Raw genomic sequence first — 9,112 nt, forward strand, 5'->3', positions numbered from 1 at the left:
TAAATACTGTAATTTTAAATAGTCGTTATGGATTCTCTTGGACAATCTGTTCGCTTAGTGCCACATCCCGATGATTCCGCCATCGGTTGGGGTGTGACACATATTATGTTGATGGTACAAATTAATTATCTTCGGTATAACATGACTTTAAGTTTTTATGTAATTAAGAAGCTATGCAAGCTATATTTACAAGAAGCACAACTTGTATTGCCAAATGAAAAAAATTGACACTTTGGTTTCAGAAGGTTATGCATCTGAATTCACTTGGTGATACAAATATAAACCCTAAACCCAACTTTTATTAAATTATAGAGTTAATTGCCAAAATCGTCCCTGAGGTTTGGGCACGTTTGCCATTTTCGTCCAAAATGACACTTTTGTACTAAATAGCGCCCAAGGTTTGTAACTTTTTGTCATTTTCATCCAAACCACTAACTTAGTTTATTTTTCTGTTAATTTGAGGATATTTGGATGAAACTGGCAATTATAAAACCACAGGGATGATTTTGGCAATTTACTCAAACCCTTTTTAATTTCTTTTATTTAATTATTTTTGTTACGTATATAATAAAAAAGAATATACATGCAATTTTTATATAAAAAAATAATAGCTTCAAAAAAATAATTGTTATTGAATTATGAACCCATTCTTACCATTTTCTATTCGAATTGGATACTCGAATTATGCGTATTAACACTTAGCATGGCTTTTTTGATTTAATGGCTATACAGAAACTTAATGTTTGGATAATAAATTGATGAAGATTTTGGCATGTCGTTCTATTCTTTAATGGGAATTTGCATGTTCAACTTTGATTTTTTAACTAGTATATTCTATTTATGTTTCTGCAGACTTTCTGATATTAAAATGATCCAAGTGTTGATGTTACTTATTTGATCCTAAATTGCATTTTACAAAACAAACGCATTCCACTATTTTGAGTATTGTTTCAGCTAGTAGCTACAACATTGCAGTAAGTAATAGAAACTCAGCCTATCATTCCGATTCAATTAGCCGTAGTCAAGATTCATTAATGGTTCACAACATTGGTGCTTTCATTGAGAGTCGAACTCAAAGATGAATGGATTTATGAACCGATTAGCCCAGTTATTAACATGATATTGATATTTGTTTGCCTCATTAGGTGTTCAAACCATAGTCATAAAATGAAGATACATATTTTACTCATAAGTTCATTTTATAATATCATTCATATTGATAACTTAGAATAGATCTGATAAAGTTGCCATTTCATTTCATATAAAAAATTTCATATAAGAATTGCATGTATATTCTTTTTTTATTATATGTGTAACAAAATTAATTAAATAAAGGAAATTTAAAAGAGTTTGAGTAAATTGCCAAAATCGTCCTTGTGGTTTTATATTTGCAGTTTCATCCAAATATCCTCAACTTAAGAGAAAAATAAACTAAGTTAGTGGTTTGGATGAAAATGGCAAAAAGTTACAAACGTTGGGGGCAATTTGGTACAAAAGTGTCATTTTGGACGAAAATGTCAAACCTATCCAAACCTCAGGGACGATTTTGGCAATTAACTTTAAATTATATATCTAAGCTCGTAAACGTGGATGGTAGTATTTGGACACCGGTCAAGTGTTGATTGAGAGTGAATGCTCAATTGAACGGGTTGAGGAAGCATTAAGCACACTTTTACCTACCATTCCGCATGTAAACGTTTTTCTGTTCAATCCAGGTCTCATATCCTAGTTCCTGAAATCAAAATCACTTGATATAAGTACCCCTATAAATAATGTTACATTTTCAGTTTTTACTTTGAAGTTGATGAACAATGTGATATGGAGTTTGATGAGATGGAATCCGTTGTCTGGCTTAAGTTAGAAGCAACAACAGATGAGTATATCAAGTTGGTTCAGCATTTATTCCATATACCAGAAATTGTAGGGTAATTATCAAAATTACACTAACCCCCCCTCCCCCCCACCCCCCAAAAACCTAAACCATTGTAAATGTTCATGTAGAGTAATTTTGGTCGTATAGGGTAATTATCAAAATTACATTAACCCCCCCCCAAAAAAAAAAAAAAAAAAAAACCTAAACCACACCCCCCACCCCCCAAAAACCTAACCCCCCCCCCCCCCCAACCCCCCAAAAACCTTAAAAAACCTAAACCACACCCCCCCCAACTAAAAGCTAAAAACTAAACCATAAAGCTAAACCCCATAATTAAATGCTAACAAATATTCTGCAAGACATTTTCCAAAATTACTCTACTAGAGTAATTTGATAATTACCCTATATTTCCCAAAATTACTCTACAGATGCTCAAAATTACTCTACAAGACACTTTTTGCTTTTTCCCCAGTTATTTTGAAGTTGCTCATAATTACCAAAATGACACCGCCACTTTTTGTTTTTTTCCCTCAATGCGTACGTTTCGTACGTTAATATTATTTTTATTTGATCCTTTACCCATATAAATATATTACACTGATATTTGCAAATGATTGATATTATTATTGGCTTTCATTATCGCAAGAAATGAATATCTAAATGGTGTTCAGTTTGAAGTCAATTTTCTTGTGTCTTTTGATTTGAAATGAATTATGCTATGAAATATAATTTGTATTGAAAATACTTTTAACATAGATAGTCAATCTTTTCGAGTCGAGGTCAAATTGATCTTGAGTTCTCATTGAGCCGGGCTCCAGCCCTGCACCATGAAGGCACATAAAGCAGTCAGGGTGACATCAAGCTTAGCCAAAAGTACTCAAATGATCTAATTCTAGAGTCAACTCTTCCTAACGAACCATTCTATATATCATATATGAGACGAATCTGAGTTTTATAAATAAATTTTGATGAAAATGAATGAAGGTTATGTTTAATCTAGAAGATGTTCAATACAAGTTTAACTTTTGACGAAACATATTATAACAAACATTTACGGCTTTTGGTACCAAGTGAAAGTCCTTAACAAAAGAAAAGGTTACAAAACCATTAATATTAGTGAAAACATGATCCAGGAACCAATGTTGCTATGACAAATCAAACTGGTTCGAGCTACAAATTTTCGTGTCTTAACAGTTCAAACCATAAAGTGAGTCTAATTTCGTCTTGTGCCACAATGTTTATTGATCGATAAAGACGCATCTCACTTCACAAGTACCATGTGGAGACGGAATGTAGAACTATAGGTTTGAACCTTGTAAGGAACAACTGTAGGTATGTTTTCGTTATTCGTAAAGACCCTCTTATTTAAATTACCTGCTTTCATTATTGTATCGTATTTTTATTATGTGATGAACCTTATCCGACCCGAATCGTCGAACCGACCCAAATTTTTTTATGTTTGGACATATGAAATTGAAACACTTAAAAAAGTGAACCCCTTGGAAAAAATTCCTGGATCCGCCACTGACAAAAACCTATTGCTATGAAAATCTATTTGAGAATAATATCCTTCCTTGATAACAAATATATAACCATTCGCCTAGCCAAATAACAATCAGACAAAGTTACAACATTTTATCATCATCAGTTGATGATTTCACATTCTTAGCTTTGAGAGCAATAGACCTATTCTTTTCCATTTTGAGGTTGAAGATTTCACTATCTTTCTCCATGATGAATTCATGGACCTTGGGGTTTCCAATTAGTTCTTCCTTTTGAAGAACACTGAGATGTTTTGGTTCTTCAATTGCATTGACTTTGGCTTTCCTTTTTAGATGCTAAACTCTCAAGAATTTTCTTACATAATTCTTGTTAGAATACGTAGTACTAAGAGCTGTAAGACTAGTAACAATAACACTAAAGCTAGCATAACCCTCATCTATCTTTTCAATTTCATCAACATTGAGTTGCTCATATATTGTTGTACAAGTAATTCAATGTTGTTGTTCATGACTTGAGGGTTATAACAATTGTGTTCCGTGTTCTAAACATCGTTAGCAGTTTTACATATAAAAAGTCTTTCAAATTTATTTTAAGGCAAAGAATTGTAATGAATTTATTTTGTGTCAAAATTTTTAGAAATCATTTTCTTTTCTTCACTTTCCCATATTCAATCTAGAAATATTTGAATTACCGGTTTAAGAACTATTTAATGGTTTTATATTCCAACTAGCGAGGTTCTCGAGTTAGGCACCTTACAAGTAGCATCCCCAAAAGAGTAGATATAACTAAAGGAAACTCTAACGCAAAAGACATAGACATCAAAAACTTAAAAATATAACAATACCACAGAATGTGTCGTCGCACGAGTATATAAAGGAGTATACATATCATGTTCACCAATATGCATCATTAACTGCGAGTGCAAAGACTCGTCCTTCAGCAGGCGTCATGTTTCCTTAGTATTTGCTCTACTGCTCTAGGGTTAAGCAGAGGGGGATACTTAATCCTGTGTCTTGCATCTCCACATTTGAAGCTGAGGGCAAGCTAAAGGAGGCTAAAGGTTATCTTCTTAATAGTACTTTGAAAAAATGCATATGGAGGTGCAAGAGTGAAAGAACTGCCTATACGAGCATGAAGTTTAGCTGCTTCAAGAAGCTAGGACTTGGCTTTGATATGTTCATTGAAAGATAGTACATATGCTAATAAAAATAGTGTCAAGAGAGAACTTATGTGTATGTAAACCTTTATGTATATTATCTTCATGTATTCATTATGAATAGAACGGGTTCAATCCAAAGCGACACCCTAATATTCGAATATTAGGAATGTGTAATACTAAAGTGAAATTCAATCATCGCGGTATTTCATTTATGCATAAGTTTGTTTGTTATGAATTTGTTTAAGTTAATCAAGGATTACGCTAAAATGGGGGGGGGTTTAGATACTTTAGTGTAATCGGAATTGACTTGGTGACCAAAGTGAATTATAATACACATCGAAAAAGTTAGGATGTACAGGAGTGCACGCTTGTTCGAGTTGTTATAGTTAAAAGGTGCAGGAATGCTCCCTTGGCGGGATCCGGGGGCAGCGCCCCTAGGAGCAGGTCTCACACCCTGACTCGTGGCAGAGGATCGATCGGGGCATGAGGATTGTTCAAAGCTCATGACAACTAATTAAAATTTAAATATTATTCATAATCGAATTTAAACAAATGTCACAAAACAAAATAAATACTAAAATAATCCAAACAAAACAAATCACAAACGTAAACAAAATCCGGTTTATTATCTAAGGCATATCCTTACATGTCTATCTCTTCATTACTTCAAACTTGTTCACCTGTATCATGTGTAAAAATATTTTGGATCAACATAGGTTGGTGAGTAAATCTAATATTTAAATAAAACAATTTTTGTTTACTTATTTTAAAACTTTTATCTTGCAATTCAATGGTAAATAAGTGATCAAACAACACCAATTCAATGATACAAAATCATGGTTAACTAAGTTTTAAAATATTAGGACATTGGAAATCTTTATGTTCTTAGGGACATGATTAATCTTAATGGGATAAGGAGCTAAATGTGTCTGCTTGTTTTTATTTAAACTTATAAAATTTCTCCGGTTTGGAAAAAAATGCTTAAATTTGACTAAAACTCACTTGAATAATGGGTTCGGGTAAACTACCTCCAATGGTAGATTTGGTAATGAGTCCTATGATCAAGTTGATCATTCGGGTAACTAAAAGTGGGAGGCTTGAGCTAAATGGCTTAAAGTCTCATAACGGGTCATTTGGGTAAATCACCATACCGGAAGATAATAGAATGTTAAGGTTTTGCCTAAAGTAACCAACCATAATTGAGGTTGTGGTTGGTAGAAATGATGAAAACCTTGATAAGAAAATAGGAAGCATGAATTAGAATGCATAATACCTCCTAATGGGTCGATTGGGTAATAAACACCAAACCGAAAAAATGAATTGAAAAACTAAAGAATCCGGGTTCGGATCAAGGTCTTAGACCTATAAATGTGGGAGAAAGTTCTAAAAATAGTAAACTTGAAGTTGGGTCAAGTTCCATGCAAAATTTTGAAAATTTGGCAAAAATTCGAATAATGATGAAAACCTGTTAGCTCCACAAAGTTTCTAGAAAAGTGTCCGCCGCGCTACGCGAGACAGACATCTTTCTCCTTCGGGACACACGGAGGAGCCCGGTTAACAAAAAGTCAAACTTTGCTCCCCCAAGCCACGCGAGGGAGCTGGTATGCTCCTCCGCGACTTGCGGGGGCACTTGAACCAACAAAAAGTATTTTGTTGTTGCTTTCGACAGTTTCTCTTGTTTAACTTAAACACTAATTGTTTTTGTTGTTTATCATAGGCTTTCATAAAGGCGGGAACGGGACGGACGACCAAGCACGCGAAGAAACGAACAATATTAACCGCTATCTCCTTGGAAACATTAATGGGAAGGTTGAAGCATGATCATGCACGACAAATCTTTCGAGTTTAAAACTTTAATGTTTTTAAACGGTAAATTAAGTGTAATAATGTAACAACCCGAAATTTCAGTTGTTCCTATTTACCGTTATTTCAGTTGTAACAACCTTTGTACTCAGAGATGATTTGATATTAACGGTGAACAATATTTTAAACTATTTGAACGCTTTTTATCTCGCTTATTTATCGCTTTTTAAACGCTTAACACTCGAACGCTCATCGTAACGCACACCCAAACACAGTTATTTATGGTTATTTTATGTGTTATGTGTTATGTATGGTTGTATGTTTTGTTACTCGCTTAAACGCTCGCTCGCCAGCTCGTTTAACTCGCTTTATCGCTTTTGCACGCAACACAACGCTTAACCCCTCGCTAGAACGCTTAGTATACTTAACTAATACGAACGAAAACACCATACGAGCAGCCAACACGCGAATTGGGAGAATTTCGCACGAAATCGTACGAAAATACATTTCGTACGAATTGATCATTTCGTACGAATTAATCATTTCGTACGAAATGGAGGTTTCGCACGAAAATGCTGCTAGGTCACTGCTCATTCCTCATCTCCTATAAATACCACCCTTAGACATTCGTGCTCCCCTTGCTGACATTTCGCACGAAAAGCACTCTTAGTTCGTTTTCTCTGTCCCAAGTAAGAAGACTAAGTTTTCCACGCAAATCACAATGATTTCTATAACGATTTTCATGAGTTTAACTCCGATTTCCTCAAAACTTCTTATGTTTATGAAAATCTTCATCTTTTTCATAAAACTTTCTGATTTTAACTTGGATTCACACTTAATCGAGCATATTTGAGTTAGCTTTGGCTTCTCAAGGTAGAAACCTCGTTGTTTCGAGCTCACCAAGTGTTTATCCTAAAAAAACACCTTTATAAATCGATTTTTACACAAAAAAAAAAACAGATCAAACCGACTAATGTTTCGTTCACCAAATAGTGGGACGAGGCGCTGTCGAAACCGTCATGAAATGGACTTGAACTACATCCGTTTCAGACGAAATCCCAGTCCTGGTTGCACAAAAGACGCAAGAACAGTCACTTGTACAAACTGGACTGGCTCACACGAATCACTTTGGGTTCGTACGACTCAGTCCGAGTTTCCACAAACGACTCACTCGCTCTAAAGACCTCTCCGACACAAGGTTCGATCAGTGGCCTAAGGCTGAAGGGATGAACACTCGATTTCCCGAAGAATGACGCGAAGACACTTGATTTTGGACACGAAACAGGCATTTTCGCACGAAAACACGTTTCGTACAAAAATACATTTTCGCACGAAATCACATTTCGTACGAACTGATTGTTTCCTGCATGACTCTCTGTGTCGACCGTTTCAACACTATGGAAGAATGATGAACTTCTGTTCCCGCATGCAGGCTGATTTGGCACTCTCTCCACTCCCATCCCGCTCACGGTTACTGCTTACGCACCCACTGTGAGTGTACTTGACCCCTTTTCGCTTTAACGCACTTTTGGGTGTTACATACGTTCTCTATATCAAAACACTACACACAACTATAAAACGCTTTAAAACGCAAAACCGCTCTCGCATGACTACAACTCGGACGAACATCCGAGTACGCAACCCAAACTCTTACGTGCTAACCAGCGGGACGTCCAGTACCTCCTCCTCCCTCTCCTCAGCCGGTCCCTCGATGAAATGCTTTAAGTGATGACCATTAACCTTAAACCTCTTACCGTCCTCATTCTCAACCTCTATCGTTCCGTATGGGAAAACCTACGTAACCACATACGGTCTACACCAACGCGTTCTCAACTTTCCTGGGAACAACTTCAACCGGGAATTATACAGCAACACCTTCTCCCCACACTTGAACTCTTTCACCTGCTTCAAGTGTTTATCGTGTAGCTCCTTGGTGCGCTCCTTGTACGCCCACGATTTCTCGTACGCCTCATCACGTAACTCCTCTAACTCATGAATCTCAAGAAACCGCTTCTTCCCTGCAGCTGGCAAGCCAAGATTGACTGCCCTCAACGCCCAATAGGCCCTATGCTCTAGCTCGACCGGTAGATGGCACGTTTTCCCATAAATTAACCTAAAGGGAGTAGTCCCAATGGGTGTCCAATAGGCAGCCCGAAAAGCCCACAGCGCATCATCTAACTTGTCGGACCAGTCGATACGACTATTTCCGACAGTCTTCTCCAAGATTCTCTTAATTCCTCGGTTCGAATTCTCCACCTGCCCACTAGTCTGAGGGTGATAAGCCGTTGAAAGCCGATGGGTGACCCCATAGTGCTTCAAGACTTTCTCCATCTGTGAATTGCAAAAGTGGGTGCCTCGATCTGAAATCAAGGACTTCGGTGTCCCGAACCTAGCAAACAGTCTCCTCAAGAATCTCACAACAACCCTAGCGTCGTTCGTAGGCAAGGCCTCTGCCTCCACCCACTTAGAAACATAGTCGACCGCGACTAGGATGTATCGGTTCCCCCTCGACATGGGGAACGGACCATGTAATCGATGCCCCAAATATCGAAAACTTCCACAACCTGAATAGGGTTCTGGGGCATCTCATTCCGGGATGAGATATTTCCTGTCCTCTGACACGCATCACAGCTTCGCACAAACTCATGTGCATCCCTAAAGATGGTCGGCCAATAAAACCCTGCGTCAAACACCCGTTTGGCGGTGTAGGCTGCACCATAATGGCCACCAGTCGGTCCCTCATGACAATGTCGCAGAATACTGCGAGACTCCGA

The 9,112-nt window shown here is 37.0% G+C and overlaps 1 protein-coding gene across 1 annotated transcript; it reads right to left on the reverse strand.

The window, feature by feature from the left end:
* Positions 1-7,733: 7,733 nt before the first annotated feature.
* Positions 7,734-8,669, reverse strand: LOC118487421. Its single transcript, XM_035984255.1, has 3 exons — positions 8,214-8,669; positions 8,001-8,132; positions 7,734-7,886 (listed from the first exon to the last, which is right to left on the reverse strand). Exons 1-3 carry the CDS (start codon positions 8,667-8,669, stop codon positions 7,734-7,736), a joined length of 741 nt encoding a protein of 246 aa, XP_035840148.1.
* Positions 8,670-9,112: the final 443 nt, after the last annotated feature.

Source organism: Helianthus annuus, chromosome 15, assembly GCF_002127325.2.
Source record: "Helianthus annuus cultivar XRQ/B chromosome 15, HanXRQr2.0-SUNRISE, whole genome shotgun sequence".
Lineage (NCBI taxonomy): Eukaryota > Viridiplantae > Streptophyta > Magnoliopsida > Asterales > Asteraceae > Helianthus > Helianthus annuus.

Coding starts and splice junctions, on each gene's coding strand:
- LOC118487421 (XM_035984255.1), bottom strand. CDS start 8,669: ATGGAGAAAGTCTTGAAGCACTATGGGGTCACCCATCGGCTTTCAACG. Junction 8,133..8,213: donor AGTTCAAGTGTGGGGAGAAG/GTGTTGCTGTAT, acceptor GTGGTTACGTAG/GTTTTCCCATACGGAACGAT. Junction 7,887..8,000: donor AGGTACTGGACGTCCCGCTG/GTTAGCACGTAA, acceptor GTTTTGATATAG/AGAACGTATGTAACACCCAA.